This window comes from Aphelocoma coerulescens, chromosome 5 (genome assembly GCF_041296385.1).
Source record: "Aphelocoma coerulescens isolate FSJ_1873_10779 chromosome 5, UR_Acoe_1.0, whole genome shotgun sequence".
Taxonomy (NCBI): domain Eukaryota; kingdom Metazoa; phylum Chordata; class Aves; order Passeriformes; family Corvidae; genus Aphelocoma; species Aphelocoma coerulescens.
In genome coordinates, this window is record NC_091019.1 from 50151656 (window position 1) to 50171651 (window position 19996).

The window sequence follows — 19996 nt, forward strand, 5'->3', positions numbered from 1 at the left end:
GCACAGAACCTGTTCTTGCATTTCCTATGTGCAAGACTGCAAAGGTCTTTCTAATGAATGTTCATTTTAAGACAGCCTCTCCCATTTGACACTGAACACTGGGGAATATTTTTAACACAAAATTTTCGGTGTAAAGGAACCCCCAATCTCCCAGTAGAACTGATTAGCTTGTATTTTCACACACAAAAGGAAAAGTGTCAATAAATAAATAAATACTTATTACCTGAAAAATCAACAGCACAAACACCATACTGGTGATAGCCCTTTAATACTGAGAGTGGCTTTATTGTTTCTGTATCCCAAATGTGTATTGAGGAATCCCGACCGACCTGAAAGTATACATATTCATATTAATTTTTTTTCCATTTCTCAGTTATTTTACATAGTTATTTAAAAAGCATCAAAAATAGTTCCAAAAGTATTTGAAAAAAATTACAGTGATAGAATTTTTCTAGTATTACTGCTGTCTGGCTAGCTGTACATTATTCTTTTTGCCGCTTCCCAAATACCACTTCCTAGCTGACTTAGGCACATTAATCACAATTAACTAAAGTCCTCCGGGGGGGGAAAGAAAAAGCCCTTCATTGATTGCACTGTAGCATATTTATTCCATCAATTTTTCATCAATCACTCCCTGTCTAAAAATAAAAGGTTATTTTTATTGCTCGTATGTCAGCTTCTCTACGTTGGAGAAATCAAGGTGACTTCTGTTCCTTTCTGGTGTCATTACAAGGCAAATTCTGATTGCCTATGTAGTAATATATGTATATATAATATATGTATGTATATAATTCTGATACCTATGTAGTAATTTCCACTAGAATTCACTAATGTAGGTAACAAACTTGGTTTATATCTTATTCTTTTCAACTATGTACAAAAGCAGTATTAGTACTTAAAAGATTATTTGCTATTCCAAGGGGTTTGCACCTCAGCGCACAAATAACAAGACTGCAAAACCAGAACAAAACTCTCCTGTATTTAAGGCTCAGAAAAACTAGGATCTATTTCTGGTTTTGTTACAAACTTAACATGAGATATTTGCAAAGCTTTTCAGAACATCCACTATCAGGAAAATCTGAAGCAGTGTGGCATGAGGAATTTGATTACTGCACTACCTAGTTTCTTCATGTAACATAGTATACAACAGCACATAATGTGTACATGTAAAATAGTATATAATGGAGTGTATCTTTCTGCTGATAGCATAAGTTAATGTAAATTCAGGGACATTTTATTTATAGCCTTTACTACCCCAAAATTAAATCAACTCAATTCTTTTATTTAGGGCTAATTTCTTAACTGATCTACAGAGTTATGTTAATCTCAACATTTTTATAGAAATCAAGTGCATTATAAGCAACGGTTTATTTCTATTAAAAAATTCAATTCACATGTTTTCCAATTTATTATATAAAAACAACGGCAACAATGATAAAAATGATAAGCAGAAATAAAAAACCCTGAAATATCAGATCAAACCTTCAAGTCCCGGTGTATAAATATTTACCGGAAGACTTGTTTGAAAACGTGAGTGAAAATAATTTACCTAAAGTAACTCTCTGGCAAAAGACAAAATTAACTACTACTAGTAGTAGTATTATAAAATGAACTCTAGCAATATACGTCCCTTTGTTGTATGCACAAACAGTACATAGTTTGTGTATAACTGATAATGAAAAATATAATACATTAAAATGGAATGTCAGACTGTAATAACAACTGCTAACTTCACACTATGGAATAGTAAATGAATGCAATACTAATATAGCTAACTTCACAAACAAGATGTTAAAAAAATATATTTTATCTGCACATTTCCTCCACCAGTTATCAAGAAGCAGCAACATAATGCTGAATAAAAAATATTAATCTATTCTTAATTTTAAAAGAGGTTCAGATAAACTATGAACTATAGACTCTTACCATAATATAAAGAACTGTAAAAAACACTTCTGTGTCAGTTTTTTACCATGATTCCATCTGCAACAGAAATGCAGTCCTTCACCTGAATAAATGTAGACTGGATGTTCTTCCCCCAAGACCTCCAAGGCCTTTCTTAATTCAGTAGTAACAACTTCAGATTATTATTGCAGATAAACATGAATCCTACCTGGCCTGTTGCCACATAGTCCTTTAAGGGATGAATAGCAAGGCAAAGAATGTCATCATCATGACCTAGATAAAAGCGCTGTGTGTTCTGCTGCCGGTTGTACACCACTCCCACCGCTGCCACATGGTATACAATTTCACCCGTCTGCGTGTAGAAGAGATTGCTTCGACAGTCGTAACCTCTGTAACTAATTAAAGAAAAAAGGTTTCTTCACCAAAGTCATAAACATATATACTGAAACTGAGACAAAATTATGCTGGATGAATTTTGCACACATAAAACTCACATTACTTACCAATTACTGTTTCAGTGTTTTAAAATTATGAATATACTTCCCCAAAGGAACACCAATTTACCAATCTAATTTACTATTCAGATATCAGTACTACAAGCACTAGTTTAAAAGTGGCGCTTAATTGTTACTGTCCACAGCTAGTTTAGAAGAGAAAGTAATAGCTAGCAATTTTTTCAGACCACGTGGAGAAGTTGGGCATGCAACATGTAGTTAAGTGAAACAGAAAATGTCCAAAGTATTAGTTTTGGCTCTCTCCTACTGCTCAAAAATCAGGCAGCAAAACATGATAGTTTCTGGAAAATTGATAACAGAAAACAAATGCATAAATTTTTTCTAGAACAGTTTCTTTTTTTGAAGGAACACCTGTCTGCCTTCTGTACTGATACAGGAACTGGCATGAGTAGGCCAACTCCCAACTGAGGTCCATATGCACTGTCTCTGTATACTCATTTCTTCCTAGATGTGACTAAGATCATGAAGTTATATAAATCTTTCCTTATGTACACAGTGCAACCATATGCACTGGGGAAGTAATGAATCTGTAAGGCAACTGACCAACTTTAGTTTAATGAACATTCCAAAAATCATGGATCCATGGTCATAAACGCTAGATCTTATCCATTACTGGAAAACAACAGAGCACATACTTGGAGCAGATTTGAACACAATGTATTTCTTTTGGCTCACCTACATTACACACAATGGTACTTATGTCACTGTATGTGATTAGAGAAAAATTACTAAAATCACTACACGAAGTTTTTAAACACACCAGTAGATAATCCAGGTCCATTGCTCTCCAGAAGAAGAATGTTGTGTTTCAGGAACTTGCATCTCAAACTTTTGGAAGCTCATGAAATTCCTCCCTACCCAGTTCTCTAATCTGTCCAGATGGCAGCACAGCCATTGAGTCTGCCAGCCTCTCCTCCCAGCTTTGTACTGTCTGCCATACTGTGAAGTCCAAAGCTGGGTCTCATTAGATCACAAACAAGAAAAGTGAACTTCCTAAACCAGCAAAAATTGTGATAGCACAGAAATAAAAGCTTTTAAATAAGGCTCCCTTCAACTCACTGTTTAGATTGGTATTCACAGGCAGGTTATTAACTTCAGATTTGGTCCTAATCCAGCAACTTTTCAGTTTCTCCTGCGTTATTGTCCCTTCAAAGGTCTTTAGCAGAATCTCTCTTTACATTTGATCTGAGGCTCATCTATACGTCTGCTCCCTACTCTTCTCAAAGTGACCAGCAATTTAGACTCACAAGTGCAGACTCCTCAGTCCTGCTTTGCTCTCCCTCCACCCACACCCTTCACTAACAACCTTCCCCTGCAGCAGCATGTGCAGATGTTTTGAAGCTGATTTCTGCCTAACCCAAAATGCTATCTGCCTGCCTCAATGTACAGCCACTAGGTTTTTAAGGAACAGACTATACAATGACCTGCAGTAACTGTGAAGAAAGAAAACAAAAATAACCTATCACAGTATATAACATCACCATTTTAAGTACATGACAACACTCCATGAGGGGCAGGGATTATAAAGGCAGACACAGTGCCAGAGGAGATACATGAACCTACTATTGTTCAGACATCATTTTCCAGTGCCTCACTCTGCACTGTGCTTTGCTAAACATACTGGATTTCCTTTGCAAACACAGAGTAATAAAAAAAAAAAAAAAAGCCAAAAAAAAAGGCAAAAATGCACCCTACTCTACAGCTATGAAAATATGTATGCTGAAAGAAATACTGGACATTGAGCAACTTCTTGCAAGCTTAGCAGTCACCTATAAAAGTAAAATGCATGAAGACAGCAAAAGGGTTTCAGGTCCTCCTACATGCAACCAAGAAATTCAGAATTTTCCCAGCTCATCATAACAATTGCCTATATACCCTAAATTAAACCAAGCAAAACTGAGTACATCACTGTCACGTATCACAGGACTGCTCAAAATATCCAAAATGTACCTAGGATGCAGGAAAATAGTTCTTATTAATTATATCTATAACTTCTTGTGACAGAAGTTAATTTTAGTTGATTTCCCCTATTTATTACAAAAATTAGTATAATCAGTTGTTTATAATTAAAATACAACATATTTTGCCAAAATATCAAGCCGTGCCAACAAAGACTCTTTGTAACCAAATTAAAGACATTTGGTCTTTCCCATGTGCCAGTTTATTAACTCCTTGACTATACAGCTTCTTTTCACCAGAGGGCAAGTGATGGGCCTAGGTTAAACAGCAATGAAAAGAAGGATATTTCAATGTAGATCATTCCCTAAGAATATTCTACACAGTTCCAAAATACTTACATCTCCATGTTATTTAACCGATTTAGAACTGAGATTACTAGCTAATGTCAGAAAAAGCATTAAGAGAAATAATCTATTCACATGCAGAAAACAAAACAAAGAAATTTACAAGGCATCTTGATTAGCAACTATAAATTAAATAATAATGAGAAGTTCTGTATTGTAGTTACTGGATAATACATAAGAAGGCACAATAGATATAAGACTGCATTCTGCCATAGTTAATGATCCAGGATTGATTCGAGTTAATACAACAGTAACTATCAGAAGAAGATGCAGCTTCCTCGGTGTTGCATAGGAAAAAAAAATTACCATTACCAAAGTCATGAATAGCATGGGCTGCATTCAATTTGAGATTAAAGCATAGGTGTTCACGTGTTCGTTAGACACATTAACTCCTACATTTTAATCAACAGTGTTGTAGTCAACACAGTCAGTTGAACCTGCAGGGCTGCTCAGCTGGCCAACCATCAGCATTTCATTTTACCTGAGCCAAATCACTTCTTATGCTCCACTGACTACTAACTGGATCTCCATTGACTGTGATGGAAGTTTAGATATACACATGAAAACATCTCCTTTTGAGCACATAACTGTGAATTCTGTAGCATGAAGCCGAATTGTACCCACATTTGCAAGTTACACATCTATATCCAACTAACAGGCAACTTCACAAGTAGTGTCCTCTCTGGGAAAAGAGTCAATGTCCATAGCTTGTCTAATGCTCTAAGAGTTTCAAAATTTGCATGTTACTCTTCAAAGTGTATGTGGGAAGTTTCCAGATGTAGTCCAACCCTCCCCCAAAAATCTCTAGAAGAACCAAATATCAAAACTAACATGATTGAGAACAGAGTCTTTAGTACAAAGGTGGAGACTTTTATTTTTTAAAAACTATTCTGCATAGCAGTAGTGCTTTCTCAAGAGGAGACACTCATAGGCTATTCCCTTCAGATACTATTTGTAGGTACTTGTAGGAATCCATGCAAGGTGTTATAAGGCTCTCATTAAAGAGCATTCCCATGTCATCTTGAAACTGTTACCAAATTTCATCTTACAGTAAGGTTAGTTCAATGAATATCCTGAAACTCAAACTAGATTGTGCTTAAATCCTTTGAATATTGAAAAACCATTCTATGATTCTATGAATATTCAAAAATATAAAAAAATCATTCTTGTGAAATCAACAGCATAGCTTTGAGAGAATATGGGGCATGAGTATTACATGTGCATCCTTATTTCCTGCCAGCAGAAAGAAAGCATAATAAGCATTGAGTCCAAGAAAACGGTTCTTCTGAAGAGTTCATGTTTCTGAACCACCACCCTACCAAAGACATGGCAGAATTAAAACACAGGAATAGTCAAAAAGAGGTCAAATTTGTACACCAATTTAATAACATGTTTCTGATCATGACTGAATCAGATCTCTTAGAGAAAGACACACTTAAAGATGAACCTCTTAACAGAAGTTCTTTCCTCATCCATGTTAGTCAGAAGCTGGCTCACACGCTCCAAATTTTATCCCCTTCCAAAACAGGAAGTAACCAGAGGTTTAAAAGATTTCTTACAGGATATCAAGAGATTTTTAAAAGTTCATCTTTCAAGGCAGTTGACAAATTCAAAACACAAGACCAACAAGCTCAAAAACAAAGAAAAGAAAAAGAGCTTCTAATTCCCCTAATTAAAAAAAGTACCGCTTCTTAGATTTTCAAGGAACATCCAAGACATTTCCATTGCAGCTAAAGAAAGATGAAGCAAATCAGACCTCCTGAATCAGAGAATATGCCTATTACTCACTTGGATGTGGGTCACTTTAAAGTTAACAGCCTGGACATTGAGAAAAATCTGTTGTTCAGCATGGATTCTTCATTAGTTTTCTTGATGCCCATTGGGTAATCAGACAGAACTCAACAGGACATTCTACTTCTGGTCATTCCTGGATATTCTGGTCAAGCTTCACTTCTGTTGTGAAGGAAATAACAATAATACCAAAGATCCAGGGACCTTGCTTGTGCTACATCTTCTTCAGGATCATTTGGTTTTATTTTTAGACCAAATTTTAAAGACTACATATAGCAGCTACCCACCTTAATGCATTTTCTATACAGATATAAAAATCTTCACCTGAGAATTCTGGAGCACCAAAAAGAAATAAAAAACCCCAACTCTGTACCAAGCTTCCCAGTTGTCATTATTTCCAATGCTATTACTCAGACTACATGTCTTCTACAGACAAAACTGCTGAGTTGACTATTAACTCTTCTTAGCCAATTAATTTATTAAGCATTCCATGTGGAGTCCTACTAAAATTGTTTAAGTGCCATTATAAAGACAAACAGTATCAGTAACTTCTCAGTGTATTTAGTTATGTCTGAAAAGAAGCTGTATTCCTGCAAAGAGATATCTTTTGAAAGGAAAACTTGATAGGCAATGTCCTAATTAAATAAAGGCTTTGGTTTTGCTTTGTATCAAGAGAATTTACATTTCTGATCATTATTCTAATGCAGTAACATATAGTACCAGTTTGTTTTAAAACACCACATCTTAGTTCTGATAAAAATTCTCCACTTATGAAGAGTTATGGGAGACTAATAATCCTAAAGATGAAATTGTAAGATTTCAAGGATCTATCTGAAAGTCATTCTGCTACTCAAATTAGCATCAAAAAGAGAATAAATTCATTTTTAACAAACTTAAAAGACCTATTAAGAATTACATTTAATTCCTAAGCTAACAGAGGAACATGTGAGTTGTTTCAGACTAGGTACAAACAGTTTATACTTTTAATAAATCACTGCTAGAAACACCAATTTGTACAGAACCCATTCATCTTCAACTACACAAAGTTTCTGTTTCAGCTATCAAAATAAAACACAAAAGAGAACTATTGCCTTCCAGATACTGAAAAGTATGGGTGAGACTACTGAATACTTTATTTAGTCACCTGTATTCAAGCAATAAGTACCAGGTAAAGTTTCAGTGTAGATTCATTTCAGAATTCATGTGTAGAATTAGTATGTTGGCATCAAAGCTTTCTATTCATTTAGTGTAAATTTATTTCTACAGATATAAATAAAATTAGTAAATCATAAAGCAACAGAAAGTCAAAAGCCTTCAATCAGATTATTGAATTACAAATACCAGTCTACAAAATCAAACAGTCTGCTTGTATATTTTAAAGAATCCTAGTTTGCATACCCATGAACAAAATGTAGTCTTATACTGTTCCCTGGAGCTCGCTCACGTCTCTTAGAAGCTGCACTTTTTCTTTTTTCTTTGCATTGCTCTTTAAGTTGAGGTAGATCTTCTTTGTAAACCTTTAAGAAAAAGCATACTTAAAAATTAAAAGACTCATCAGAAAAACGTTTCTGAGAATTCAGCCACAGTTATCACTCAAGAAAATGTTATTCTGACATAATTGAAAGAAACCTTCCAATATCTGTAGCCAGTGATTGTATACCGCAGTTTGGTTTTAAATTGCATTCTAGGAATACATGTAATAATTTTTCTCCCTGTTAATATTAATTAATATTTTACTTGCAATTATTAATTAATCATTATATTTTAATAACTTTGATCTTTTGAATGCATCAGGTAAACAAAAATTCTAAAGGTTTTGGTCAGTTCCCATGCAGTGTCTCCAGTTTTGAGATTTCAAGTCTTCATAAACAAGCAACTTAAATCCTGGGAAGCTTCCAACTGCCATTAAAACTAAAGCCTTTACCTGTCGACGATAGGTGATCTGCGTCTCTTGTTCAATTTCAGAGTCCAGCTCTGGAACATCAGACTGATCTGAATCTGATTCATCACTATTAGAATCAACCAGACTCTCTGTCACCAAGAAAACAGAAATAAAGACTTAATCAACCCAAATTACAAGCCAGAAAGTGTTTAAAGTAACCGGTTAAAGTTTCTGATTTGATAATCAGTGCTTATATTAACCACAACATAAACTGCTAATAATAGACAGGAACAATTCTGCTGCTACATAAGAAATAAGCCATAAATATGATAATTCTGGGTGTTGAAGTGAGTTAGTTTTCATTAACTAAAATTGTTTCATCAACTTTAACGTTAGGAGGAAAGGAAAAAAGAAGAGAATGAAATAATGAGTACAGAGCAGAAACTAAGACTTGCACAACCTTAACAAAGGGTCCAAAGAGAAACTTATGTTAAACTCAGCCACTGATGAGAGTAAAAATTCTTCAGGTAGGTTAGGGAGGAGGGAAAAAATTATAGATGGGAAGAAAGGGGCAAAATTTTTTGTGACTGCAGAGAAAAAAGGTAGTCATGTATAGTTTGACATGTAGGAAGAGCCTAACATTATCTCCTTCTGCATTTGTCACTGACAAGTTCAGCACTGCATCTGTACTCACCTGTTTGCTGGATCCACACTGATACATATTCATCTGATCTGAGCAATTAAATGGTGAAACAGCCTATTTTATTGTAACCCTATACGCTTATTTCCCCAAAGGATTCTCTAAATTCCTTTAGGAATTTCCAAGGGAGGCACTCATTTAACTGTTTTGATTTTAGGAAACTCATGACAATAACTGCTGTATTAGTCACTAGTGGAAACATGATCTTCATTTTTTCCCAAACATTAAACATCTACATTCTCCTTTAAAAAAAAAAATTAAATAATCAGTTATAATACTTAAATTATCACCTAAGTACTTCAAAATTTTAATCAAATTAGTATAAAAAATCTATTTTTCCAGTGACACCTAAGCATCCAGTTGTTGTCAATTTAGTAAAGGATGATATATACAGAATTCAGAAATTCGTATCTGTGATCTGAACTTTTAAAATTTTCCTTTGCAAAGGAAACACAGCAGTGAAGGTTTTTTCATGCTCTTACTAGCCTGAACACACAGGGTACTGGCAAGTATTAGACAACTCTATCAGGTGCTTCAGACACCTGCAAAGTTTAAAGAACAACAACGGTTGTAATTGAGCAGACTGACAATTTTGAACATTTATTTCAATACCTGCATCTAAGAATTTTACTTCTCTTTTAGCCTCCCCAACTTCCACCCTTTTGCTGGTGTTCTTTTTAGTTAGCTACTTACCTTGGGGTGCTATATGAAGAGTGTCCTTCAACTTGCGGTCAGGGACAAACTTCCACTGAAAGACAGAATGATCAGCTCCCCCAATGGAAACAACCCACTGGTGGTCATGCGACCATCTGACGTTTGTCACATGAGCAGAATGACCAAGATATTTTTTAAACTTTGCTCCTAGAACAAAAATAAAATTCTCTCTCAATATTTGTGAAAGAAATGTTTCAGAAGCACCTCAGAAAATCATATTAAGGAACCCATTGAAAAAGTAGTGTTTAATAAAGATATTTAAAATAGTATCGGTATTTTAATCAACAGCAACAACTTTTTGCAGTTTTTGCAAATTTTAATCTGTGTATAAGATACATTTTTAAGTTCTAAAATACAGTAACTTCATGAAGTTAAAAACAAGAACACAAGACATATGATAACGCTGTATTGAGGTGTACTAGAAATTTTTTAAATTTCACTGTATTAATTTTACTTTTTACAAACCAAGATTTTTATAATTATTACTTCTATTTTGAGAAAATATAGTTATTTAAATCATGTATATTTAGGTCTGTGAAAACACCCCCATATACATGCTTGTAGCACGGGTTCCCACTGTACAATCTGAGTGCTAAGCGCTTCTGGCAATTCATCTCCTCCCACGTTTAGCAGCAGAATGGGTAGTAGTAGTACAGCTACATCAAGTTAAGGTTTTCACTGCTACATAATTACAATACAGTCATTGGATAAGTTGCTGAAGTTCCTAACGGCACTCCATTATAAAGATATCTTTTTAGACCAGAAAGGCTTCATTGTTTCAGAGCCATTTGAAGAACTTCATTCTAGCCACCATTCACTCTTAATGCTGGCTACAACTGCAGGGATGAGCCTTAGGATATGTCTTCAAGCTTTATGTACTTAAAGAAATGTTCTTGGCGTTGTGTTTTTACAGACTGATATTGCCCCATTTTTTAAAACTCTTTTTGCAAAAAGTGATATTAAAAACCTTTTCAATACATTTTCCTTGAATAGCCACAATTAAAAAATACAAGTATAATTGAATTTTAAAGGCAAAAATTTTACCTTTTCTTAGACATGGGTATCGAAAGAGCTTTACTATTCCATAATCATCAGCTGTAACCATAACTTGCCCAATAAAATTCGCATCCACAGAATTTATATCATTTATATCTGAATATTTGGGCCAGATTCCATTAACTTCAACACCAGAAACACAGGTCCATGATGCCCACTGAATGCCCTTCAATTCCTCCTTGTTTGTTACTTCTTTTCCACCTAAGCAAAAAATAAAGAGCCATTTTTCAATATTCACTTACGCAATTCTAAAAAATCTAACATTTAAAAAAAATTATCTAAAAATTGATCCAAGTGCAACAGAATTAAAAACTGACTTCTGAAACTGTCCTGATCTAGTATTCCATAATATGACCAACAGTATTAGTAATAAGGCTTCTCAAGACTATTTAACAGAAGATCATAGGTTTGGTACTTCATAGTTTTTATTATTTCTTGGTATCTGCTTGAGGCTCTGTTATTTTTTAAAATGTTTATCAAAAATAGATACAATCATTCTAAGCTAAAGTCCATAAAAAATTCTGTTGCTGAATGATTCTAGAAACTTGGATTTAGATTCTTAGAGCAAGAACTGAAGAACTCATATCTGGCTACCGTAAATTACTAAAAATGCCAATTTTGTGCTTAGATCCTTGTTACATTATTTCACACCAGCTCTATCTGTAATGAGACTGATCCAACCCCACAAAGTAAGAGCTGAGGAACTGAGTCAGACCAAAGGCCCATTTAATAAATACTTGTCTTCTGGAAAGGCCAGAAGCCAAGGGCTGGAGCAATGCAAGAATGGTGCAAGCAAATGTAAAAGCTGTGAGTCAGACTGCACACACACCTGCAGAAGGTGAGCAGGACAGCAATTCACTTCTCAGCCTTTCAATCACTAAATCCATGTAAACAATGATTACCAATACTGGTTGTATCTATAACTAAGTCCTGAAGATCTTGTACCAGACAACTCTAAGTTCCTTATCTCATAGTGGAATTTCAGTTGTTACACAATTCGTTAATTATTTTGAAATATTTAGGAGATTCCTCTAACTCCACTGACTTTGCTAAACTTTTTTCATAAGCAAGGTTTCACAATCCCACATTCTAACACACAAAGAACTCCAGGCTGAAAGCTGTCTCTTTAACTTCAAATCACTCCTCCTGTGTGTATTTGTTACTGTCTAATTAAATTCTCACTATATTTTCTTACACGTCTTCTGTCACATTCAGTGCACAGAAACAAACTTGTGCATAGAATGAATTAGATGCTTCAGCAGAGAGGCATAAAAAGCTCCAAGGATCTCTGAATAATGTACAGTGCAAAGCATAAATCTTGTATAGCAATGAAAGGACAATATAAAAAGCAGTGATAATACACAGTTACTACAAATACAAATACTACTAAGATGACTGGGAAGAATACAGAATGGTACTATGTAAAGAGTGTGTGCAACAAATAGAAGTCAAGCCTTGTGATAAATACTGCCACTGGCATATTCTAATAAGGACTACTTAAATTTCAAGCTTTAAGATCATAGGTGCATAGGTACCCTACAGAGGAAACTACTTTGACAGAAATTATTTCAAGAGTATGGGACAGCTCAGTTAAGTTTTCAAAATAATTGTCTTGAAAACACTCGCAATAATGGCGTTGCCATGAAGTTCCTCACTGGAAAAGCTCTTTTAAGATGAATTCCTCAGTCTGCCACAAAAACTGTTCTAGAAAACCAAATGCCTCTTCTGAGCTTCAATGTACAGATTTTTCCACATATTTAAAAAACCATGCAGCGCAATCAAATGATAATTCATTTAAAATTCAAGCTCCAGAAGTACAAAGCTATTAAGCTATTGCAAAATTTAATTTAAAAGCTTCATTTTAATTCTTTTTTAAAAAGTTGGAGCAAAAATTTATTTCTGAGAAATAAATAATTAGTCAGCATCCCTAGTATGAAAAGATGCATTGGAAAGAAGAGTCAACACAGAAGGATAAAAATATTCCAGTAACTTTGCCAGAAAAATGCTGTACTTACTAAAATGTGGCAAATACTTTTATGAAAAAAGTATTATGTTATGAAAAAAGTTTTATGAAAAAACTTTCTCTATACCCCCATGCTTTGAACCAGGATTTACATTTGACTTTTTTTACAGAACCACTATACATTATTTCTGTGATAAGTAACAAATATCATTAAGGCAACTCAGAATCTTACTTGGCATTCTGTAAAAAAGTCTCTTTCCATTGCCATCATTGGTCTGTAAGTATTTACTGTCTGAAGACCAATCCATATGTGTGATGAAGCTTAAGGATCCAACACATTCCCCAACTTTCTTGTATCGCTGAACAACACCATATATATCCACAGAGCTGTCATTGGAACCAACAGCTAGGAAATTCCCATCTGGAGAATATTTGAGTTCATGAATAGCTTCTTTCCTGTCTTTGATATGAACAACCTCAGTCATATCTCTGTAGTATGAAAGAAAGCATGTCATAAGTAGAGAAGAGCCTCATCACACTGTCAAGTTCCCAGTCTAAAAAACGAACAAGATTGTGAAATCATATATTGAACTTAACTATGCTGTGTGCAAACACAACACTGCTGTTTTTTAGAGTTGGTATGGGCTTCGTGGAGAAAAAAGATAAAGAAACAGTGACACAAGAAGGTGCTTCACTGGGCTGAGGGACAGTGAACAAAAGGAACTGTTCAAACTGGGTCCACAAGAAAATTTCATCAGGTAGATTATGAGATCTTTATTCCTCCCGGGGAAGGAAACTTCACTGACGTGAGACACGGATCTCATTTTCCCTTTAAAACTGTGGGATCACAGCAGCACAAGGCAGCACTGGTTTTGTATGCACTATGTGCTGACAGCAGAATTCCAACACATGGAAACAATTTACCAAGTAATGACAATTTTTTTCTTAGTAATTCAAGGATAATTAATAAATCTAAAACCTAAGGAAAAACATTTCCTAGAACACTGCCACTCTCTGCAAATAGACCAATATACTTTTTCAAATGGGTTGTTACAGATCAGCATGAACATATGAAGCATACATTAAAAAAATCTGAGCACCCTCTGCAATTTAAAACAAAAACACATGTGATCGCCTGCATGGCCACAGGAGTATCAATATATTAATAACATATCTATTTTTAATTTTTGTACCATACCTGACCCGAAGCACAGTGAAAGAGCCATCCTTCATTCCAAGAGCAAGATGGATTCCATCAGTACTAACCGCGGCACAGCGAATGGGTTCTTCCATGTTGCACCGGGCAATCAGAGCATGGTCTATTAAACTCCAAATTCTAAACCAAAGTAATTATTTGAAATGTAAAAAGGGGTGTGCAGCTTTGTAACAGGTAAAATGAAGGCCACAATTTCTGCACCATGATGGACACAGAAGTGTCCTATTTTAAAATAACTTTCCACAGGGAAAATCTAAGACATAAGTGTGAATTTTGCATACAGCAAGAAATATTCTTATATTTTAAGAGGCAGGAACATCTCTAGTGGGAAAACATGGGAACAGGTTAATTTTGATTTTCTGAATATAAAAAATGATAGCATATAACAATATATACTTTTAGACCACTCCTGCAAAAATTCCACTGTTTTTCTGATCATTTTAGTCAAAAACATTAAATAACAATTAAAGACTTTGATCAGTATAAACAGCTTTTTCCTATTAAAAAGTCATTCTTGATAACTCCTTTTAGCTAATAATATTATAATATGTATGTTTTTACAACAAGGTAGATTACATCTATTATTTACAAAACATATCTGGAATTTGAGAGCATTATTTCAATATTAATAATTGAATTACTGATTTGCTTAAGTGTGTTACACTTGAGATATTTAACAAAAATGCCAACACATTTAACTTAAAAGAAAGTAAAGGTGGTTTTGACCCAAAAAAATAGAAATGAACATGTAAAAGGAAGTAATTGTTTGGGCTTTCTGAGCCTTTATATTCTGTTTACAATGCATGCACGAGGTTTGATGAAATTCACACATTAAAAGCTAATTTCCAGCACTTGAAAAAGTAAATATGGTAGGAGCTAAATGTGCATGCTTTTATCATAATTTTTTCATCACAAGCTGTGCATGCTTAACATAACTCCTGAAAAGAAAAGACTTAAAGGATACTCAAACATGAGTGCTCAATGTTAGCCTAAATGAAGTGTTTCCAAATTCCATACATGGGAGGTTTTGGGAAATATATACTTCCACTGTATTTTACTACTGGAGAACACTAATTCCCTGCATAACTTAACTATGGAAGTACATCAATGCCACATTTTAATACCTTTAAAATGTATACATTTCAATTAGGCTACCTACAAAATGAGTTGATTGTATAAAACTGTATGCAATTTAACAAAGAAACAAAATTTAACCTGACTGATCGATCATCGCTTCCAGTCATGGCCAGGGGCTTTGTAGGATGGACAGCCAAAGCCCACAGCTCTCCTTCACAGTGCCCCTGCATTATCAGGAAAGGCTTATTACGCTCATGCACCACAATTTCAAAAATTTCACTATCTTGTGTCCCAACGAGTATATGGTCTCCTCTCCAGCAAACACTTCTTACAGAGAGACCTGTAGAAGAGATTGTTACTGAGAGACATCCTCAGAACTTGTAAAACAAAGGTAAAGTAGCAAATGACAAAGCATAAAAGCAAGAAAATGTCAAGAAGTATCCATATACCTTCTCTTATTCCTGGATTTACTTCTTTTACTCTATTTCATAGATAGTGGCATACTATTATACCCGTGGAACATAAACTTTTTAAGCTTAGTATTAAAAAATTTCTAAAATTAAACATGAGTCTGGTTTTAATAGAGGACAAATACAGTACTGACATTTGAAGCTGAAATTATGCCCTTAGTATCTTTACATTACAACAAAGGTAGCAAAGAATAAAAACTACCATTTCTGATGAAACCATGGACCTTAGTACTAGGTAGGTGAACCTAAATTATATATGCTGACAGAAGCATCAGTGGAACAAGCATTATATGTAAGACAGTCATACAGCCCAATTCTTTTTAACATCTCAATAGTATATAGAATTATTTTTTCCTACTAAATAAAAAATAACAATAAATCAAATTGAAACAACTTATAGAGAGGTGAGAAAGATTCATGATGGAATTTAACATGCATTCCTAACAACTGAATTAGTTTTTAGGCTTACAGAGGAAGTAAGCATTCACAGGCTTTGTTTGTAGATAAGGTTGGGAATAATAACATGTAAACTAGGAGAGTTTACACTGAGAAGCCAGTCTTAGAAACATGCACCTTTTAAAACAGGCTGTATTTTTTACATTTGGGTAATGCAACTCAGTGTTGCCAATTTGAAATTTATGTAACCGGATGGTAGAAATGCCTAATTTAACTCACTTTGCCTAAACAATGACTTCTGTGGAGAATAGCTCAGAAATAACTTTGAAAAACTACTCTGGATTAATATGGGAGACAAAATTATATCTATCAGATAAAAGAAAGGAATATTGTGGTGGTCTAGGTTGATGTGCTTTTGAAAAATATTTTTATCCATGTAGACAGAAAAGAACAGCCCAATGTTATTAATTTTACATTGGAAAAAACCGGCATGACTCCAAACAGAGAATGGTGGGTTAACGGGCCAGTCTGATGCATCTGCACGAATGTTTTCATTCTGACAAAGCTAGCTCTCAAAGCAAAGCTCCTGATTGTGCCTACTTAACATGCTTTGCATTACAAGGTAGCCTTCAAATGCACAAATAAAGAACTCCCTGCACATGGAGCAAAACAATGTGCTCCAAGAGTCCACTGAGTGCACTCCAACTGCAATGCAGCGCTCAGTCTACTGAACCAGACTAGAGCTAATGCCCCTCAAACACCCCTCAAAATGCACATCTGCTGTTCTACTCAAACCCCCCACAGCATCTCTCTTGCTTTATAGATTTGATCTATTGATTGTACTGCTGAATATAAGCACCTTACCATTCAGTCCTATAATTTAGACACGATACGGCTATACTCTCTACAATGCTTTAAAAATAAAGAAACAACTAACCAGAAATTTGATGAAGGGTGATTAAGACACCTGTTTCAGTAATTTGGAACTTCTTGAGGTGGACATAGACATTTTGAAATAGATTGTAACTACTTGGAGGATAAATAGAGAGTATACCAAGAGGTAAGCTATTAGCAGAAAGCGCAATTAAGAAAATGAGCAAGAGGACAGGTCATAAAGGCAGTCCTCAAAAGTATATACGAAAAAAGGAATGAAGGAAAAAATTCAGGAAACTCATTTTATTCAAGATAAGATTTTTTAAAAATCTACTTGCTCTGTCATGGGCATTTGGCAAGGCAAAAGTTTATAGTATGAGTCTGTTACATCAAAAGTAAAGGAGATAAACTGGAGTGGAGAACAAGTTTGAAAGAATGAAACAGGGAATGAAACAGCTTTCAGCTACGTGCATCAGAACTGTGAAGCAGTAGCTGAGTAAATTTAAATTTAAAACAGAGCCACCCTACTGCAGGGCATGTTTAAAATTAAACGTATTTCATCTTGTCACAATACTTCACAATCTTGGTGGGAATGCCACGTCAATTACAGCATACAAAGACTTCACTTGGAATCAGTTACGTATTGACCCTGAGTATCTGATTGCTATCAGACATTCTAGCACATTTTCAAATTCTTGGCAAGATATTAGAAAATAACAAAAGTGACTGGGGGCAAAGAAAACCAAGTGCCAACAAAAGCAATATTGTAAGTGACAGTAGTGCTTCAGTATATATGTTTGTATTCTTATCCTAAACCATTACAGCAACAATATCTGGAACACTCTATGTAAAATTTTAGCATGACATGAACTGTAACTGAAGTCATAGTTACACGTAAGCAGTGTTCTAAGTTCCACAAAACTGTAGATAACATCCAAATAGTTTCAATGAAAATTTGGATAAGTAGCAAATGAAATTTGATCTCACTGTCTCTTTCAAGTTCTCTTACAGCATTACTGTTCCCTGTTAAAAACTGCTGTGCTCTAAAAACAATGTGCATAAAAATTAAATCTGTGTGTACATCATCATATGTGGTTTTTTTTGTAACAGTAACTGTGACCTTCATACTAGTGCATATGATCTACCATATTTCTAGCAAATAGTTCATAGTAACATACATAAAACAACGCTTTTGGATTGTAAAGTCTTTTCTTGCTCAAAACACTGATAAATTTCCTATCTTATTGGTATATTGAAAGCAACAAACTTCTCTTTACCTTTGTACCCCTGGTCTGTTTCCCTGAGATCAATCACAGTAATTGGTTTAAAATTTAAGTCCCACAAGCGAACACAGCCATCTCTGCCACCAGTGGCAAACCCCTCTTCACACGCATTCATGCTGAAAATTCCTGCCTAAAGAGAGAAGAAGGTTATTTTTAACAACATAGACAGATTAGAGAAAACCAGTATGCAACTAATACAAGCTTCAAATACAAGAGAGTCAGAAATGGAAACAAACTCAAAACAAGCAGAACTAACAATAAGTGATAAACAGGAAGAGAATTGCTGCAAGAATGCTTTCATTCTGATGATCATCATCATAGTGATGCTGCTTCTTATCCCTAGAAAGAGCTAAGTTTCATATCCTCTTGCCGTAGGACCTGCTCCAACTCTAATAATAATGTCAGCATGAAGAGTCCCCATGATCTCTGTTAGGCTTGGTTTAGGGCCTTTGTTGCTATTACTCAGCTGCTATACAACAATGCAGAAAACATCTGGGATTTTTTTATATTTTAAACCAAGGAAGATTGATTTAAAATTTAAGTTTAGAAATAAAACATAAGAAAAACAATGATTATGCTACACCATTGAAAAATGAATATAAGCTCTTATTTTAAAGGCCAACATCAAGAAACAAAACCTAACTCATTTTCTTCAACTCACTTGATACAGGTTTTCTTCAGAATAACAAAGAGGCAAGGATGATATATGTAGTATTAAAATAAAGATACTATAGCCACTGTACTTGATTTAACATAATACATATAAATAGCATACACACTATTGGGGTTTTTTAATTACCTCCACAACTCAGTAGTCTTATGTTCAGAAATAACTCACACATTTCAGTAAGCAAAGCTACTGAAAGGGCAACTTTAGATGATAAGCCTATGAGAAGTTAAAAAAATTCCTCTATATTTATTTAAAGTATGTAATATTCAGCTATGACAAAAGTAAAGAAGAGAGCATTAGAAACAATGGAAGAGAAAATCTGTCTCTAACTCCTGTCCAAAAGGGAGTAGAACAGCCAATAATATACATACATTTTCTATAATATTGATCTGAAATTTCAGTTTTGTAAAGAAGTAAATTTAAAGTTCCAACAATTTCTTTGGATAAGGGTCCATGTTTTATAGTAATGAAGCACATTAACCCCAAAGATGAAAGCAATTTGCAAAGCAGAGGTTGGCTTTGGGGGGAAAAGAAAGCTGTACACTCACAGAACAAATTCAGTATGTCTTGTGAGAATTCCAGGGTACTCTTGACTATTCTCTCCTACCAGTACGTCTTTTCTTCTTAAATTACAACTAAGAAAAATACCATAATGGACTGGTCATAATGAAATACGGATTATGTTTACTTCTCTAGCATCAGGTAACAAGGATATAATTTTTCAAGTTAAGAAGAAAGAAATATCTCAGCTTTCACAAAAAAAAAAAAGAAAAGAAGCCCACTAGAATGTCAAATGACAATCAAAACTGAAAGACTAGGGTAACAGAACTCACATATTTTGGCATGTCATGTCCATTCTCAAGAAAGAGTCTTTTATGACAGGCCACAAGTTCAGGAGCAGTACATGTCTAAACAAAAATGTAGTGGAATTTTTAAGTCATAAGCAGATTAGAAGGCTAACTCTCATCATCTCTAACATCCTGAAAATCCTCCTTCTGTTTCCTTAGGAGCCTAGGGGTTTTCGAGAATACAACGCAAACTGTATTTGTTTCTCTCCATGTGTGCCTGTCTGTTTTACTGCATTAACCTTTAATATTGTGAGAAGAAGTCTTATGAGGAGAAGCTGAGGGAGCGGAGTTGTTTAGCCTGGAGAAGAGGAGGCTCAGGGGAGACCTTATCACT

At 34.7% G+C, this 19996-nt stretch overlaps 1 protein-coding gene across 6 annotated transcripts in view; it reads right to left on the reverse strand.

The window, feature by feature from the left end:
- EML5 (EMAP like 5) overlaps positions 1–19996 on the reverse strand; it is a 111739-nt gene that overhangs the window by 58592 nt on the left and 33151 nt on the right. For all 6 annotated transcript variants that reach the window (XR_011151445.1, XM_069018049.1, XM_069018048.1 and 3 more), the window contains exons 6-15: positions 18139–18274; positions 15261–15462; positions 14028–14165; positions 13062–13318; positions 10855–11067; positions 9790–9957; positions 8439–8545; positions 7913–8031; positions 2114–2300; positions 224–329 (exon numbers count right to left, since the gene is read on the reverse strand). Coding sequence is in view for 5 of the 6 variants with exons in the window: in XM_069018049.1 (XP_068874150.1) it covers positions 224–329; positions 2114–2300; positions 7913–8031; positions 8439–8545; positions 9790–9957; positions 10855–11067; positions 13062–13318; positions 14028–14165; positions 15261–15462; positions 18139–18274 (1633 nt within the window). In the remaining variant the exon portion in view is untranslated. The remainder of the gene's footprint in view (positions 1–223; positions 330–2113; positions 2301–7912; positions 8032–8438; positions 8546–9789; positions 9958–10854; positions 11068–13061; positions 13319–14027; positions 14166–15260; positions 15463–18138; positions 18275–19996) is intronic.